General features: G+C 38.7%; 2 protein-coding genes across 2 annotated transcripts in view; one reads left to right on the top strand and one right to left on the bottom strand.

Moving 5' to 3' along the window:
* Window positions 1-281: 281 nt before the first annotated feature.
* On the top strand, window positions 282-12,293 carry LOC131475558 (rho GDP-dissociation inhibitor 1-like). The gene is made up of 6 exons (XM_058653772.1): window positions 282-395; window positions 7,213-7,406; window positions 8,056-8,139; window positions 8,465-8,541; window positions 8,636-8,699; window positions 10,595-12,293. The coding sequence occupies exons 2-6, from the start codon at window positions 7,217-7,219 to the stop codon at window positions 10,792-10,794; spliced, it is 615 nt and encodes a 204-aa protein (XP_058509755.1). The 5' UTR covers window positions 282-395; window positions 7,213-7,216; the 3' UTR covers window positions 10,795-12,293.
* Window positions 12,294-12,328: 35 nt separating this feature from the next.
* The window catches only part of cdr2l (cerebellar degeneration-related protein 2-like), a 37,787-nt gene continuing 30,937 nt past the window's right edge, over window positions 12,329-19,178 (bottom strand). The window contains exon 5 of the mRNA XM_058653771.1: window positions 12,329-13,937. Within this exon, the coding sequence (XP_058509754.1) occupies window positions 13,007-13,937 (931 nt within the window). The 3' untranslated portion in view covers window positions 12,329-13,006. The remainder of the gene's footprint in view (window positions 13,938-19,178) is intronic.

Here is a 19,178-nt window from a genome sequence, read left to right as displayed (position 1 = left end):
TCAACAAAATAACTACTGTTTGCTAAGAAATCTCAGATAATTGTCAATGAAATAAAACAATCCCTCGGATGCTTAGCAAAAGTAAAACATATTAAAAGCGCAATGCAAATCCAATCTGTTAAAATTGCAAGTGAAAAGTAGATCAGTGAGTACTTCTAACTTTATACATTGTCCAGTTGCAAGTGAAAACCATGCGGATGTTTTATTCGTTGTTTAAATAGTAAACATGCATCTTATAAAATCAACATAAAGAATGTGTTTTTATTTTGTAGGGGTCTGACCGGATGTGCTCTCTCGTTACATGTCAATGCCTCCGATTTTCCTTTACCGCTTCATTTCACTTCACCCTCGCCATCATTCACTGGAGAGTTCTCTCGCTGTCCGTCTGTATAACGGTAAGAGTTGAAAACAGTCTAAACTCTCATAATAATTCGTTTTAACCGTCACCAAACAGCCCCTCCGCTGCTAGGAGAGAGTTAGCACGCTTTTCGACATATGTTAAGGACGTTTTTAGTAACTTAACATCCCTCGTCGTCAGTTAGGAAAAGAGGAAAGGTTTGTTAATCAAAGTCTTCTTCCTGTAGCCAGGCTTGAGCCGTTTTAAAGTATAGATTCACAGCGTGTTGCCTTTAAATTACCTCCTTGTATTTATTGCCATTGGGTTAAAAAGTTATCCGGCGGCAGTGAGAAGTAAAAAAAATAAAAAATTGGCACTAAAAAGTATTTTAGGCGTTCGTTTCCGGGTGCCGAGCCTGTTCTGAAGTGACATTGTTTAGTCGTCTGCTTACGATAATGTCAGCCATTATATCTACTTGTGTAAAAAAAATAACTCACACACTGAGTAGATTATCTAATTAATGCACCAGAAGTTCATTGTTCGTAGCTTTAGGTTAAAAAGTGTGAGAGAGCAGACTGTCATGTGGCGTAAGAGGAACATTTTTCTGCCACTTCCTGGATCTCATCTGGATTTGAATGTGCTCGGTTTGTTCACACCTAACTAACAGCAGCCTCTTCTTGGCTCTTTGAGGCTTTCTGAGTCGAGAGCACATAGATCACCCCTCCTGAGATTAAAAGCGTATCAAGCGTGACTGAGCTAGTTAAGATATGCGTTTGTCTTGTTGGGTAAAAGGTTAGATATCCAAAAAAAATTGTGAAGCCATCCATTTTCTTCTTGTATGCCTGATATATGGCCTGAAGTTTTTCTTTTCTAAGACTTTGGGGACTCCGGTAATCAGATTTCTTCCTCAGACATTTCATTTGCTTTATTTTAACCTGGGGATCTGCAGCCTTGCAGCGGCTACCGGATGTCTCATTTTGCAGCTAAAGTTAATGTTGGTTTGACTTTAAATGGGTCAAAATCATCTTAGCGTGTAACGTTTTCATTTTAGGGATTATCCTAATAATTCAATAAGCCTCACACATAGTGGTCAAGGGTCCGAACCACAGTTTTCAAGTGAACAGCTCAAATTAGCTCTACTTACACATTTTAATCAAACTTAAAGCTGCACATCCTGTCTATGGTGCTGAAGAAAAAAGTTAATTTTTGATTCTGCTGTATACATTTTAATGATTACGCTTATTTGTTGGCTTTAGTCGTTTCATATTTCTAAGTCACAACTTTTTCTGTCACTGCATAGTTCATATGTATTGTATTTTTAGGCCCATCTTCTGGTTCTGTTCACAGTGGGCATCTCTATTAACAATTAGCCTTCTTTCTCACATTGTGTGGTCCTCCTCAGCCAGAACATGGCTCTCCTTAGCTTTAATGGCAGCCTTTTTGAAACATTGTCTTACATAAATGACTGGCTTCAGTGCCTGCAAGTGCTTATAGAATAGAATAGAATTGGATAGAATTATTCCTTATAGAGACAATAATAGTGACAATAAGTATTGTTTACAAATTTTTTTACACCTTTTTTTTTTTTTCTTTCTGTCAAATGGTTGTGAACATTTATTTCAAACCACTTATTGCGTAAGGTTGGGCTGTTGCTTATCTTGAAGAACACTACTATTAACCTGTAACCCTGCATTGTGTAGTGTCAGATACCTTCACTGAAGCCGTTGCCTAGGGAAGCAGGCTGGACCTGGGCATGTCGATGAAACTCCCATAGAGAAGGGGAATAAGCCCTGACCTTTCAGCTGGCACCTTGTCTATCCATTCACTCCCAGCTTCCTGCTGCTTCATGCAGGGATTTCTCACTGGCTATTTTTAAAGCTTCCTATTTGTTCTGGTCCTTCCTGGGATAGAGGTGTGTTTTATTTTTCTCTCAAAGCATCTATGTTGCTGATTTTCTTTCTCATCAACTTTGTTAGTTGAACATCATCTGTGATGGACATCCTGCGTAAGTGTTCGTGTTTTTAAAAAGCTCTTGGGCTGTAGGACTTTTCAACCTATAAAAAAAATCTTGCTTTAATTTGCTCATTCTCTTCTATGCCCCTTGATGATGGGTTCCTCACGTTGCATCAGCTTTGCTAACCGCTCTTGGTGCAGTGCTTCCTCAAAGCTTTGGTGTTTGTGTGTGTGTGTTACACTACATCTTCAATTTAGTGGGGATCAGCAAATTTTATCTGACATGAGTTGTGCTAGTGTCTGTGTATGTTATCACAACATGATTAGCTTGTGTTAACCCCCTCAGGTACAATTTTGATTAAATAAGTCGTGTCACAGCGCGACAGCACACGACTTGGTGCTGTACAGGATGTGACTCATCATGCTGTTGCCCAAAAGAGGAAGTTTGCAGTTCACAGACAGAAAATCTGGGGCCTCATTTGTAATCAATGCAAAGATGCACAACTGAATTTGAAAAAGACAAACGCTACTAACCAAGCAAAGTTGTGCCCATTTGTGCACAGTGACCCATGCTTACAAACATTTTAAACACAGGGGAAGCTTGTGACAAAGATGGTGAGGTGGTGATTTGAAGCCAGATTTTAGATGCACAAGCCCCAGTCAACTGTAAGAGTCATAAACCATCTGAAAGCAAATTGTGTTTCATGACCAAATCACACTTTTTAACACTATCAAAGATTAAGTTAATTTGTGTACTGATTTGTTGCAGTAAATGTGACAGTACAGACATGCGGGGCATGTTTGAGATGCATTAAATGAACTTTTATTCACCTAGCAAAACTTATATTTCGTTTTGAATATCTGTGTGAGGGAGACGGGGCACTCCTGATTGTTATGACTTTATTACTAGAAGGGTGAATTCACCCCTTGTTGGACTGAAGGGTGACGTACTCAAAGTTTCCCTCGATTTACATGCAGACTTCTGAGACTGGGAGACCCATGTCACTACACTGTATAAACACTCCATCAATAATAGCTGTCAGAAAGGAATGCAGAGACATATTTGTGACTTATTTTAGCAAAACTAATTTCAGTGATGTTCACTTTAATCTCTGGTTGGACAATATTGACAAAATGAATTTCCGTCTCACTTTACTTTTACACTAAATTTAAAATGGTGACCTAAAGGGGATTATTAATTGACTTAAACTGGAATGTCTTTGACTCATCCATTTGTTTGTGTTCTATCACTCGTCCCTGTAATGCATCATGTTAAATGATCTCTTAAGTGGCTAGTGCATAAGATCTGGAGCATAATAAGTCAACTAATAAGCTTAGACGCATGCAGCCCTCCTTGTGTTTCTCTTGATATTCGGTTTGTCATTTTACTTGGCTACAAAAGTCAATCCACATCAGAGTGTTGCGTTAATTACATGCAAGACATTTTGAGAGAGAAAAAAGGAAGACCTGTAAGACACTATCAGTTTCCTGACGGTGCCAGTGTTGTGTTGATGCATCTTTAATGGAGGTGCTTGGGCTCTTTGAAAAAAAACCTGCCTTAAAGGACATTCTGGCAACATGTTCCACTTTAAACACACCCACATCCCTCCACTTTATAAAGACTGCATCATCCCTTGGTCTTAGCTCTCTAACCAATTATCTCCAGTCCCCTCGTAGTGACAGTGTTGACTCCTTTCACTGAGGGAAATCCGAATAAAGGATTTCAATAAAGTCCCGAAATAACACATCTAAACTTACTGATGGACGTAACAGTGGATCATCAACTCTTGCATACCATGATGTAAGAGTTTTGTTTTGTTTTGGTGATGTGTCAATATGTCATAAAACCCAAGCTACCCCTTTAAAGCGTCACTAAACAACTCCAAACACTTTTCTGTTTTGTCCTCAAATGCCTCATTAGCTGTAATCCCACCTTCTGTATTCTCACCACTCAGTGGTGTTGCTAAGTAACATGTCTAATCTGAAGCCTCAGCTGCTGGCATGCCAGGTGTTTGTAAAACTGTGCTGCTTAGTCCAGCCAAGCATACAGATTATGAGCACTGCATGCACAACAGTGCAGGTGGAGGTAAACTCACGGCATATAGATGATTCAACAGCACATTCAGGGACTGTTTCATATGAGCTCATGATCCCCGTGTTCTCTCCCAGCATGCATTGTGCCTTAATAATGATGGGGCCTTTCCCTTTCAGTTCAATATGTAGCCACTTGTCCACAGCCTGCATTGTTTTGAGCAGAGTTGGTGAGAAAGAATGTGTATGTCATGAGGGTGGTTATCTCATCATTGTTAAAACTAATCCATTTTATGGAGCATGTGGTCCTTTAATTTGCTGGATGAACACTTTCAAGCTTGGTCAAGATGACATCTGTGAATGATGTGGGTAATTTCATTCATTTCAGGACACATTTTTGAACAGTTGCTCAACTTGCCACTACTTGCACCGGAGAAATGCACTAAAACACTAGAGGGAAGCTGCACTTGTTCATTCATAGTGAGCAATTAATACAGTTTAAAAAGTGCTGTCATACCACAAGAATAAACAGCCTGTGCACCCACAGTTTCTGTCCGTGTTGCCTCATGAAATGATCTGTAGTTTTGCAAACGACTGTTCTTTTCTGCATTCATTTTGTTAAATGTTTTCCTCACTGCCTATTTAATCAATCATTTTAAACACCTGGAATAGAGTATTTTTGAATCAAATATTTCATATTTTTACTTTGCAAAATGGAAATAATTTCTTTGCAAAAGCCTTGACAAAAACTAAACATGTATGTATTCTTGAACACTAGGACCTGGGCAGGTTAAATGCAGAGTTTGAGGTATTTCTAGGGCTGCTACAAATAATCTGCTATAAATGAATCGCAAAATATTTAATCGGGAAATCACTTTAGCTGAATGTGAATATTTTCCTAGTTTCAGTAAACTGAACATCTTTAGTTTTGAGTTTTGGGAAACACTCGCATTTTTTTTCAACATTGTATGGACCGAACAACTGCTGATTTATATCTTTTAAAAAAAAATTGAACATTTAAAACTTAACATTTTCAAAACCCAAAACAGGGTCATCCAGTGTGTTAATATGATTAACTACAACAGTGCAGAATTTCACATTGGAGAAGTTGGAAAGTAACTTAAAACACAATTACAGTTTAGCCTGCGTCATGTAGTCGAAACACATCAGTCTTATTTGACCCAGCAGCTTCCTCCTCTCAGTATGGCATGCTGCAACTCACTGTGGATGAGGACTCCTATAACAAGAGCATAGAAGAGGAAGTGATAAAACAACCTGTTCCTTGATATTTAAAGACTGATGTGATGGCATTTTTAACCCACCCTGTGTTCCTGCTTCTCTTTGTGAGGAGTCTCTCACAACTGGTTGTCCACGGCCAAAAACTCTCCAAACTACTGGCAGAACAGGAATCTGGGCTTTGCTTGGCGGATAGTCATTTATATATGGTTGATACTATATTGTAGTTAGAAAGGTCTGACACAGAGGCAAGATGTCAAACCAGTTTTTGTTTATTTAGATTTTTTTGCAGCACTGTGATTTATTGTGGTTCGTCATCATATAAATACTTTACTCAGCTTGAGCAGCCACCTGTGTTGAGCGGGTGAGTCTGACGGTCTCAAAGAGTGAGTTGTCTGTTAAAATTGTTTGTTTGTTCTTCTGATTTCCTGGCATGGTTTTTAACAACCCTTATCTTACATATAACAGTAAGATAAGATGGCAATGGATTAGAGTATTTAGTATTTATGATATGGAAGCTTATTTGGAGATTAATGGAGAAGCAGTTCACAATCGTTTTAAGCATAAAGATTTGATCACATCAACATGTCTTAATCTTCTTTGTTCTCAGATGATTATTGTGATGTAGCTAACTCGTTGCCAGCATTTTGTTGTGCGGTGTTCATGCTTTGTTGAATTCGCCCCACACAACTACAGGAAGTAGAGTATCTTTCAACACATGCACCTTAATTTTATTTCTGCATTTGGAGTAAATGAAAACTACTGGCACTGAACAAATACACACATCTCTTGTGTTTTTGGGGGGTGTCAGGATCAGGAGAGACCACACAGAACCTGTGTTTGAAGCATATTGTCACCATTATTATGCCTGCCTGTGCTGACCACCGTGGTACAGGCTTTACACAGTGAATGTGCACCAGAAGCCAGGGGATAACTGTGTTTCCCACATTGTTAAAAAAAAGAGCACCAATTGAGTTTTGCATTTTAATCCAAGTCTTGGAAATGAAGATGATCTGCTAATAGGCTGTTTCCTGTTTAGAATCGGTGTCCTTACTTCTAACAAGCAGTGACTGGTTTGATAGTGCAGCTGTGTGCAGATGGCGGAATTAGCGCTGCTGTTCCTCAGCTGTCGGTTTGTGGTCTTGCAGAGACAAGTGAATCCTGAGGCGAGATAATCATACGCTTTTAGACCACAGCTCCCTGCTGCATGTTACTGCTGCAGCCTCAGGAGAAAATTACACTACATTCTTCGGGGCTCAACCTTCTCGTGTCCTGGCCCCGGTCTCTTCTTGCCAACGGCAGCTTATTGATAGCTCAAGTTGTCATCAAGGGTTTTTAAGTGATTGCAGTTATACTGTGGGGATATCAGGATAAATGTACACTACAGTTTTCTCCATGGTCTTATTTACATAAGTGTCAAATCAAAGGGGCTGAGGTTTTTCTCTTGATAACTAATCTGTAGTAAAAATCTTGCAGCCTTGTGCTGTCTTGCTCCACACATAGGTCAGATTTCATTTCAGCTGAAGAATAAAAAGGGAAGTGGATTTTTTTTATTTACTCGATAAAATGGCAGAAATGCTTTGGAAAATGTTGTCCTAGTTCAACCCTGCCACCAGCGCTCTGACATCTCTGCTGTCGTTTTTGTGCACGTTTAGCACCATGGCAGACCCGGAACCTACACCAGAGCAGCTGAAAGAGATTGCAGCGAGCATTGATGAGGTCGAAAACCCCATCGGCTACAAAGCTCCCGCCCAGAAGAGCTTACAGGAGATCCAGGAGCTGGACAAAGACGATGAGAGCCTGCGCAAGTATAAGGAGACACTGCTGGGTCAAACCAGTGTGAATACAGGTTAGTGACTGCAGTCGCATAACTTTTACAATCAACTGTAAAGCCAATGACTAACCACACAAAGCACTGTGTGCTTTACTTTTAACTTGCTTTACTTGTAATTGTTTAACTAGTGGGCAAAAAAAATCCCGTTAAGAACCTGTTTTCATTCTTTTGAAAAGTGGGTAATGTTGGCAGCTGTGTACTCTATCAATAGAGTACGCAGTTTGATATTTGATGTGACAACACTTGAGTAGAGTTTTTGAAATGGTAAGAAAGTTGTCACCAACTTACAGAATAGACTGATGTGCCTTTTTACTTAATCAGATTGTACTGGCAATTTATTTTTCCAAAGCTTGTTTGTGTTTTTATTTAATTTTTGTTAACAACATATGTACATATGTAGGTCTAAAACAAAAGTTCTGAAATATAAACAACTTACAAAAGTTATATAATACAGATTTGAGAGGTTAAACAGATCAGGTATGACCGGTTCATAGACTAAGAGGGCTGTCACAATAAAAAAAGTTCAAAAAATGTTTTACTCTTGACATTAAATGTTTCTGAGCAAATGTAAGGAAATGGAAAACCTGCTATGAAATACTTTATTACTCTCTGTAAATATAAAATGTCTTCACGTCACTATGTTTTGGACTCTCGTCTCATTCAGATCCCAGTGTTCCTAATGTCCAGGTGACACGAATGACTCTGCTATGTGAAACGGCGCCACAAAATCTGGTCCTTGATCTAACAGGTCAGTAGATTTGTTGTTTTTTTGTTTTGTTTTTTTAGACAAAGTGGAAGAACTGGCCCGTAGTAGTAGTAGTAGCTATTAACAATTAGTACCCATTGTTGTATAGCCTGAATCACCTGCTGGGATGCTAGTCTATTAATAGTAATAACATCATCCCCATGTAAGTGGGGTGGGGAGCTGTTTCCTGGTGGCACTGCTGCCCTCTTTTGGTGGATTCACTGAACTACAACAGTGTGGAGGAACTGGGCTTATTTGAAGCCAAGTGCCCCCTTTTGGTCAGAATCAGTAACTTCTCTGTCCCTGCTTGATTGCTTTTCCCTGCCAGGAGACCTGGAGGCCTTCAAGAAGAGCCCATTTACGCTGAAGGAGGGTGTTGAGTACAAAATGAAGATCAACTTCAAGGTGAGGGAGCATGAAGGTTTTCACTACAGTGACTCATCTCCGTCATGGCAATCGGCTCTGCTGGATGATGCGTGTCGTGTTTTTTTTTTTGCAGGTCAACAAAGAGATCGTGTCAGGCCTGAGGTACAACCAGGACTCATTCAGGAAAGGAATTAGAGGTAAAGTGGTCATAATTGTTTTTTTTCCATCACTGCAATTCCCTTTGCAGGAGATGAATAACATGTGAGAATAGATTTAAGTTGAAGTGTTTAATATTTAGAGGGTTTATTTTAGAAATACAGATATAAACTGAATCAAAGTTATTTAAATACTAAAGTGTGACTGCGAAGAGCAGTATGTTTTAAATTTTGATATAAAGGGTTTTTTCAGTTTTCTTAAATTGCATGTCTTGCTGTGTATTTACATTTGGGCCTGTACGCTACAAACAGGTATACCTGTTTAACAAATTTAAATATTAGACAAAGACAACCCAAGTTAACACAAAATGCAGTTGTGAAGTGATGATTTTATTTATTATGAAGAAAAAAACTTCCAAACTTACATGGCCCCATGTGAAAAAGTAATTGCCCCCCTTGTAAAATCATCAGGTTACTGTGGTTAGTCACATTTTTTTTAGTAAAATTTTACTTGCCACACCCAGGCCTGATTACTGCCAGACCTATTGAATCAAGAGACCACTTAAATAGAACCTGTCAGACAAAGTGAAGTCGGCCAAAAGATCCCAAAAAAGGAGGACATCATGCCGCGATCGAAAGCAATTCAGGAACAAATGAGAAACAAAGTAATTGACATCTGTCGTACTGGAAAAGGTTACAAAGACCTTTCTAAAGCTTTGGGACTCCAGAGAACCGCGGTGAGGACCATTATTCAAAAAAGGAGAAAACATGGAACAGTGGGAAACCTTGCCATGAGTGGCCAGCCGACAAGAATTACCCCAATAGCGCAGCAACGACTCGTCTAAGAGGTCACAAAAGAACCCAGAACAACATCTAAAGAACTGCAGGCCTCAATTGCCTCAGTTAAGGTCAGTGTTCATGACTCCATCATAAAAAAGAGACTAAATGGCCTGCATGGCAGAGTTCCAACACAAAAACCACTGTTGGGCAAAAAGAACATTAAGGCTCGTCTCAATTTTGCCAAAAACATCTTGATGATCCCCAAGACTTTTGGGAAAATACTCTGTGGACTGACGAGACAAAAGTTGAACTTTTTGGAAGGTGTGTGTCCCTCTACATCTGGCGTAAAAGTAACACCACATTTCAGAAAAAGAACATCATACCAACAGTCAAATATGGTGGTGGGAGTGTGATGGTGTGGGGCTGTTTTGACTTGCTGTGATAAATGGAACCATGAATTCTGCTGTCTACCAAAAAATCCTGAGGGAGAATGTGTGGCCATCTGTTTGTGACTTCAGGCTGAAGCAAACTTGGTGTCTGCAGCAGGACAATGATCCGAAGCACATCAGCAAGTCCACTTCTGAATGGCTAAAGAAAAACAAAATGAAGACTTTGGCGTGGCCTAGTCAAAGTTCTGACCTGAATCCTATTGAGATGCTGTGGCATGACCTTAAAAAGGCGGTTCATGCCTGAAAACCCTCTGATGTGACTGAATTACAACAATTCTGCAAAGACAAGTGGGCCAAAATTCCACCACAGCGTTGGAAAAGACTCATTGCAAGTTATCGCAAACGCTTGATTGCAGTTGTTGCTGCCAACGGCGGCCCAACCAGTTATTAGGTTTAGGGGTCAAACTTTTTCACACAGGGCCATGTAGGTTTAGATTTTTTTTCCCTCCCTTAATAATAAAAATCTTCATTTAAAAAAATACATTGTGTTTACTTTGACTAATATTTAAATTTGTTTGATGATCTGAAACATTTAAGTATGACAAACATGCTAAAAAATACGAAATAAGGAAGGGGGCAAACGCTTTTGCTGTATACATTATATTATATTATGTATACATTGCTGTAAAGTGTGTGGATGTGAGGATGTGGACGGTGTGCCTCGATAAACTTGTTACAACCTCCTCTCCCGCTCTCTGTCAAACATAGTGGACAAGTCGACCCACATGGTCGGTAGTTATGGGCCCAGACCAGAAGAGTACGAGTACGTCACCAGCATGGACGAGGCTCCCAAAGGCATAGTGGCCCGTGGCTCCTACACCATCAAGTCCAAGTTCACCGATGACGACAAGCAAGATCACCTCTCCTGGGAGTGGACCCTCGCGATCAAGAAAGACTGGAAAGACTGATTCCTCAACGTCATCCTTCTTCACTGTCCTCCTGCTTTTTCCCTCTCTTTCTCTCTCTCTCTCGTGTTGTCATTCCTGGATTATTTGTTGATCTAAGCTTTTGCTCTCTCCGTCCATCAATTACTTTGATATCCCGTTTTAAATTCCAGTCACTTCCTCATTCCTCCCACAGAAACACTGAATTTGTTTGCACCCAACTTTCCTCATGAGTATTAAACCTTAAAAAAAATGGAGAAAGCAAACACTGTGGACAATCCAGATTTTGCAGTTATGGTTTGTTTGGAAAAAAAAAAAAGTTTTAGAGAAATTGTGAACTGTTCTTGGATAACACATCTGATTTCCTTTTCCCCATTGCTGCTTTCTTTTCCACTTCCCTCTCTTACTTTCTTGCAGTGTTTCAGATTGTTTTGTATGATTACCATGATCTGCCTTGGCAAGCATATTATAGAAGGCAGTACTGCTGTTTGTATGTGGTCACTGTACGGTGTTTGCGTAACCTTTGCTGGACACAGCTCTTGGATTCAGTCATCCTAAAGCCTTTGAGCAGATTATTTGTACCAGGGTCTTGGAAAATACTTTGGAATTTAGGCCATACCTTTTTCAGATGGTTAAGCATCCTGTAAAGTCTGCTGAGAGAACGGGGAAATAAAAGTACCTATAAAGTACCTATACCTTGCTTTAGATTTGTGTTCCTCTCATGAACAGGGTATTTTAGCAGCCATGTGGCTCCCAGGAACAAATGGAAGATCTAATTGAACCGTTTGCCTTCAGAACGTATTTGCCAGCCCGTCTTGTGAGCCTATTTTTTTTTAACAAAACTTGTACTGTTATTAATATATGGGCAGGGAACATGACTTCTTGATGCCTTTATTTCAGGTTTAATGATTTATAAAAAGCCATTTCTTATCAATAAATGTACAACATATCAGCTCCATTTACCCTTTTCCGTCATTTACACACTATCTCCATATCAGTACTGTTATGTCTTAACAACTCTAAATAGGACTTTGCATCAGTCTCCTGTCCAGAGCATCTGAGGCCAAGTTTTACATAAGTTCTTTCCTAGATCAATCACAAGGGCTGTTAAACTGCTTACCTTATACGTATCTACTTCACCGTTATCAATGCTTACTGTGCCTCCAGTCTTATGTGACCACATGCTGCTCCTGCTGACCTGGTGCTCAGGATCAGTGAGGTCACACGTCTGTAATTGACTTCTGAAAAAAATGCGGAGACATTATTCCTCAACCCGACACCAGTGGCTAACGTCATGCTGTAGAAATTTTTCTCTTTTTTATATATATATATGTGTGTATATATATATATACACACACACACTCCATGAGTATTTGAATGGTGTCTGCGTCTGCAGCTTCATTCAGCTCTCAGCAGGCATCAGTGATTGTTTTCCTCTGGGTTGGGTTTGACTCGGTGTGTTCTACTTGTATTTCCAACAGTTTACTGATATCCTGTGCTCACAATAAAGTGTTCAGACTGAGCGTTCATGTATCCGGTTTTATTTATACTGGTTATAACATGGGGGTGATCTGTTGCCTCCCTGAGCAGCTCAAGAACAGAATAACTCGTTTGAAACATTTATTTGGATTAACAGAAACAAATTCCAACCTAGTCTCACAAGGACAACTGATGATTTTGTAGAACAAACAAATCCCAGTATCAAAAAATAAACTTACCTTATGTTACTTGCAACACATGCTGTACAAACAATGTGATTAAACCACATAAGCAAAGAATCCCCTGGACAATCCCCATCAAAAACAAATGAACAGTACACATTGGCAGCCAAAATTCACACACACACCCACACACTAGTCTAAATATCACTGATATAACTTCAACACCCCAAGCTGGAAAAAGCTTGTGTGATTTATTGTTAACCTACCAATTTAGCATTTTGTGTTGAAGATGTCCCTAGTACCAAATAAAAATGTTTTTCCTTCCTTCCTAACAATTGTTTAGCTTTAATATTTTCCATAAATAGAATTGGAGATATCCCCTTAATAGTCATCATTATTATTATTATTATTATTATTATTATCAATCATCTAAGTGCATGACGTAAAAGGTTCAACCCTTAAAGGTCATGAGCAGGCAAATGTTCAACAAAAAAGAAAGATAAATTAATGCCAGTCAAATGTAATTACTGTATTTAGAGCATGTAGTGCGAGTGTTCATGATAAGGAACTCCAGCTCATTTGTGAGTCTTTCTGCTCTTGGTGGAGTTCATGTCACTCTTGGTCTTCTGCAGGCGGGAGAAGATCTCCTTGAACAGCGCCTTGTATTCTGGCGTGTTCTGGCTCAGCCTTTTGTCCACCTGCTCCACCTGCCTGCTGATCCCCTCCAGGGCCTCCGGGGTGGAGGGAGTTTGGGGGGGTGTGGGAGGCGTGGCGACAGATGTCGAAGGCCCCGCAGAGACCATGCTGTACTCCTTCATGGACGGGTCTCTGGAGACGGGCCTCGATGTCTGCACCCCCGTGTGGCACAGGCTTTCCTCGTGGCGCCGGCATTTCCCCAGCAGCTCCTCGTACTTTTCGAGCAGGGCGTGGTACTGCTCGTCCACCTCGCTGAGGATGGACATGCCTCGTTTGCGCACGCCGTTGGCATGCATGGCATAACTGCCCTGACGTCTGCCTGAAGCATCTCGAGATGAGATGGCGTTCAGCGCTGTGTCGCTGCAGCTTTTCCTCACCGGGCCGCCCTGCTGCCCTGTGCCTCCTGCCTCTCCAGCTCCTCCATCACCTCCCTCGTCCGGCACAGTGCAAACCTCTGGGGTGTCTGTCTCAGGGCCATTGTTGAGCAGTGTCTCAAGGCTGTCCTCCATGTCTTCCATCAGACACATCCTGGACTTCCTCAGCTGCTGCATCTCATGGAGCTCTGCCTCAAGTTCCTGAACCCGCAGCTGGCAGCCCTCTGCTCCTAAGAGACGTTGCTCCAGGCGCTCGAACTCCTGCAGCACGGCAGTGCACTCCCTCTCTGCACTCTCCCTCTTGGACCGCTCTGTGGCCATGGCCGAGCGCAGGGAGAAGGCAACGTCCCGCAGGTGCTCGTTCTCTTCGTCCAATGGCCGCCTCTCAGCCAGGTCAACACTGCCTGGGTTGGCCAACAAGAAACCGTCTTCGTATCTGACGAAAGTCACCAAAAAGTCATAGTTTAGTATGTTGTCCAAAATGTCATAGTATTATTTTTGGTGGCTCTGTCTGTGTGTGCTTATGCACTTGCTTGCTATATGAGCAACCAAGGCCAACAGAGGCTTGTCAGAATTTGTGATGGACGCACACGTTGCCGAAGAATTTCGACCCTGACATGGATTCCAACACACAACCATCTGATCTGCAGTCAGACACTCTACCGTTGCGCCACAGAGTGTGTTACACAAACAGGCCGACAGAGGCTTGTTGAATGAATAGGGTGAAGTCTGCCATCTCTGATTGCCTTGTTTGTTATCGAAAATCGCACCAAAATGTCATAGTTTAGTATGCCGTCCAAAAATTCACCAAGATTTCATAATTTAATTAGAGGACAAACTGTTTGATCCTTCATCAATTAACTTATTTCATGTGATCCTCTATCCCTGTCGGAAGGATCCCCAGCGCTATAGATAGAGAAGTGGACAAGGATGTTGCATCGCTACACAAAACATTGTGTGTTCAAATCTCACTGGAAAATTTAAAAAAAAAGTCATAGGTTAGTATGTCGTCCAAAATGTGACAAAAAAGTCATAGTATAGTATCTCGTCCAAAATTAGACAAAAAGTCATAGGTTAGTATGTCGTCCAAATTTTTACATAAAAAGTCATAGTATAGTATGTCATCCAAATTTTGACAAAAAAGTCATAGGTTAGTATGTCGTCCAAAATGTGACAAAAACGTCATAGTAAAGTATGTCGTCAAAATTTTGACAAAAAAGTCATACTATAGTATGTCGTCCAAAATGTGACAAAAAAGTCATAGTTTAGTATGTCGTCCAAAATGTGACAAAAACGTCATAGTAAAGTATGTCGTCGAAATTTTGACAAAAAAGTCATAGTATAGTATGTCGTCCAAAATGTGACAAAAAAGTCATAGGATAGTATGTCGTCCTAATTTTGACAAAAAAGTCATAGTATAGCATGTCGTCCAAAATGTGACAAAAAAGTCATAGTATAGTATGTCGTCCAAAATGTGACAAAAAAGTCATAGGTTAGTATGTCGTCCAAATTTTGACAAAAAAGTCATAGGTTAGTATGTCGTCCAAAATGTGACAAAAAAGTCATAGTTTAGTATGTCGTCCAAAATTTGACAAAAAAGTCATAGGTTAGTATGTCGTCCAAAATGTGACAAAAAAGTCATAGTTTAGTATGTCATCCAAATTTTGACAAAAAAGTCATAGGTTAGTATGTCGTCCAAAATGTGACAAAAAAGTCATAGTTTAGTATGTCGTCAAAAATGTGACAAAAAAGTCATAGGTAAGCATGTCATCCAAATTTTGACAAAAAAGTCATAGGTTAGTATGTCGTCCAAAATGTGACAAAGAAGTCATAGGTTAGTATGTCGTCCAAATTTTGACATAAAAAGTCATAGTATAGTATGTCATCCAAATTTTGACAAAAAAGTCATAGGTTAGTATGTCGTCCAAAATGTGACAAAAAAGTCATAGTTTAGTATGTCGTCCAAAATGTGACAAAAACGTCATAGTAAAGTATGTCGTCCAAATTTTGACAAAAAAGTCATAGTATAGTATGTCGTCCAAAATGTGACAAAAATTTCATAGTAAAGTATGTCGTCCAAATTTTGACGAAAAAGTCATAGTATAGCATGTCGTCCAAAATGTGACAAAAAAGTCATAGTATAGTATGTCGTCCAAAATGTGACAAAAAAGTCATAGGTTAGTATGTCGTCCAAAATGTGACAAAAACGCCATAGGTTAGTATGTCGTCCAAAATGTGACAAAAAAGTCATAGGTTAGCATGTCATCCAAATTTTGACAAAAAAGTCATAGTATAGCATGTCGTCCAAAATGTGACAGAAACGTCATAGTAAAGTATGTCGTCCAAATTTTGACAAAAAAGTCATAGTATAGTATGTCGTCCAAAATGTGACAAAAAAGTCATAGGATAGTATGTCTTCCTAATTTTGACAAAAAAGTCATAGTTTAGTATGTCGTCCAAAATGTGACAAAACTTCATAGTAAAGTATGTCGTCGAAATTTTGACAAAAAAGTCATAGGATAGTATGTCGTCCAAAATGTGACAAAAAAGTCATAGTATATTATGTCGTCCAAAATGTGACAAAAAAGTCATAGGTTAGTATGTCGTCCAAAATGTGACAAAAAAGTCATAGTATAGTATGTCGTCCTAATTTTGACAAAAAAGTCATAGGTTAGTATGTCGACCAAATTTTGACAAAAAAGTCATGGTATAGTATGTCGTCCAAAATGTGACAAAAAAGTCATAGGTTAGTATGTCGTCCAAAATGTGACAAAAAAGTCATAGGTTAGCATGTCATCCAAATTTTGACAAAAAAGTCATAGGTTAGTATGTCGTCCAAAATGTGACAAAAAAGTCATAGTATAGTATGTCGTCCAAATTTTGACAAAAAAGTCATAGTATAGTATGTCGTCCAAAATGTGACAAAAAAGTCATAGGGTTATTAGTATGTCGTCCTAATTTTGACAAAAAAGTCATAGTTTAGTATGTCGTCCAAAATGTGACAAAAACGTCATAGTAAAGTATGTCGTCCAAATTTTGACGAAAAAGTCATAGTTTAGTATGTCGTCCAAAATGTGACAAAAACGCCATAGGTTAGTATGTCGTCCAAAATGTGACAAAAAAGTCATAGGTTAGCATGTCATCCAAATTTTGACAAAAAAGTCATAGTATAGCATGTCGTCCAAAATGTGACAAAAACGTCATAGTAAAGTATGTCGTCCAAATTTTGACAAAAAAGTCATAGTATAGTATGTCGTCCAAAATGTAACAAAAAAGTCATAGGATAGTATGTCGTCCTAATTTTGACAAAAAAGTCATAGTTTAGTATGTCGTCCAAAATGTGACAAAAACTTCATAGTAAAGTATGTCGTCGAAATTTTGACAAAAAAGTCATAGTATAGTATGTCGTCCAAAATGTGACAAAAAAGTCATAGTATATTATGTCGTCCAAAATGTGACAAAAAAGTCATAGGTTAGTATGTCGTCCAAAATGTGACAAAAAAGTCATAGGTTAGTATGTCGTCCAAATTTTGACAAAAAAGTCATGGTATAGTATGTCGTCCAAAATGTGACAAAAAAGTCATAGGTTAGTATGTCGTCCAAAATGTGACAAAAAAGTCAGAGGTTAGCATGTCATCCAAATTTTGATAAAAAAGTCATAGGTTAGTATGTCGTCCAAAATGTGACAAAAAAGTCATAGTAAAGTATGTCGTCCAAATTTTGACAAAAAAGTCATAGTATAGTATGTCGTCCAAAATGTGACAAAAAAGTCATAGTATAGTATGTCGTCCAAAATGTGACAAAAAAGTCATAGGTTAGTATGTCGTCCAAAATGTGACAAAAAAGTCATAGGTTAGTATGTCGTCCAAAATGTGACAAAAAAGTCATAGTATAGTATCTCGTCCAAAATTAGACAAAAAAGTCATAGGTTAGTGTGTCGTCCAAATTTTGACAAAAACGTCATAGGTTAGCATGTCATCCAAATTATGACAAAAAAGTCATAGGTTAGTATGTCGTCCAAAATGTGACAAAAACGTCATAGTAAAGTATGACGTCCAAATTTTGACAAAAAAGTCATAGTATAGTATGTCGTCCAAAATGTGACAAAAAAGTCATAGGATAGTATGTCGTCCTAATTTTGACAAAAAAGTCATAGTATAGTATGTCGTCCAAAATGTGACAAAAAAGTCATAGGTTAGTATGTCGTCCAAAATGTGACAAAAAAGTCATAGGTTAGCATGTCATCCAAATTTTGACAAAAAAGTCATAGGTTAGTATGTCGTCCAAAATGTGACAAAAAAGTCATAGTATAGTATGTCGTCCAAATTTTGACAAAAAAGTCATAGTTTAGTATGTCGTCCAAAATGTGACAAAAACGTCATAGTAAAGTATGTCGTCCAAATTTTGACGAAAAAGTCATAGTATAGCATGTCGTACAAAATGTGACAAAAAAGTCATAGTATAGTATGTCGTCCAAAATGTGACAAAAAAGTCATAGGTTAGTATGTCGTCCAAAATGTGACAAAAACGCCATAGGTTAGTATGTCGTCCAAAATGTGACAAAAAAGTCATAGGTTAGCATGTCATCCAAATTTTGACAAAAAAGTCATAGTATAGCATGTCGTCCAAAATGTGACAAAAAAGTCATAGGTTAGTATGTCGTCCAAAATGTGACAAAAAAGTCATAGTAAAGTATGTCGTCCAAATTTTGACAAAAAAGTCATAGTATAGTATGTCGTCCAAAATGTGACAAAAAAGTCATAGTATAGTATGTCGTCCAAAATGTGACAAAAAAGTCATAGGTTAGTATGTCGTCCAAAATGTGACAAAAAAGTCATAGGTTAGTATGTCGTCCAAAATGTGACAAAAAAGTCATAGTATAGTATCTCGTCCAAAATTAGACAAAAAAGTCATAGGTTAGTGTGTCGTCCAAATTTTGACAAAAACGTCATAGGTTAGCATGTCATCCAAATTATGACAAAAAAGTCATAGGTTAGTATGTCGTCCAAAATGTGACAAAAACGTCATAGTAAAGTATGACGTCCAAATTTTGACAAAAAAGTCATAGTATAGTATGTCGTCCAAAATGTGACAAAAAAGTCATAGGATAGTATGTCGTCCTAATTTTGACAAAAAAGTCATAGTATAGTATGTCGTCCAAAATGTGACAAAAAAGTCATAGGTTAGTATGTCGTCCAAAATGTGACAAAAAAGTCATAGGTTAGTATGTCGTCCAAATTTTGACAAAAAAGTCATGGTATAGTATGTCGTCCAAAATGTGACAAAAAAGTCATAGGTTAGTATGTCGTCCAAAATGTGACAAAAAAGTCAGAGGTTAGCATGTCATCCAAATTTTGATAAAAAAGTCATAGGTTAGTATGTCGTCCAAAATGTGACAAAAAAGTCATAGTATAGTATGTCGTCCAAAATGTGACAAAAAAGTCATAGTAAAGTATGTCGTCCAAATTTTGACAAAAAAGTCATAGTATAGTATGTCGTCCAAAATGTGACAAAAAAGTCATAGTAAAGTATGTCGTCCAAAATGTGACAAAAAAGTCATAGGTTAGTATGTCGTCCAAAATGTGACAAAAAAGTCATAGGTTAGTATGTCGTCCAAAATGTGACAAAAAAGTCATAGTATAGTATCTCGTCCAAAATTAGACAAAAAAGTCATAGG

The sequence above is a fragment of the Solea solea genome, chromosome 16, assembly GCF_958295425.1.
Source record: "Solea solea chromosome 16, fSolSol10.1, whole genome shotgun sequence".
NCBI lineage: Eukaryota > Metazoa > Chordata > Actinopteri > Pleuronectiformes > Soleidae > Solea > Solea solea.
Note: the sequence above shows the minus strand (reverse complement) of the source record. Positions and strands in the feature narration are given on the sequence as shown.

What these genes read in the sequence shown, in the direction of transcription:
- LOC131475558 (XM_058653772.1), top strand. Translation starts at nt 7,217, where the DNA reads ATGGCAGACCCGGAACCTACACCAGAGCAGCTGAAAGAGATTGCAGCG. An exon ending in TCAAACCAGTGTGAATACAG is followed by an intron (nt 7,407 to 8,055) that starts GTTAGTGACTGC and finishes CGTCTCATTCAG; the next exon opens with ATCCCAGTGTTCCTAATGTC. An exon ending in TCTGGTCCTTGATCTAACAG is followed by an intron (nt 8,140 to 8,464) that starts GTCAGTAGATTT and finishes TTTCCCTGCCAG; the next exon opens with GAGACCTGGAGGCCTTCAAG.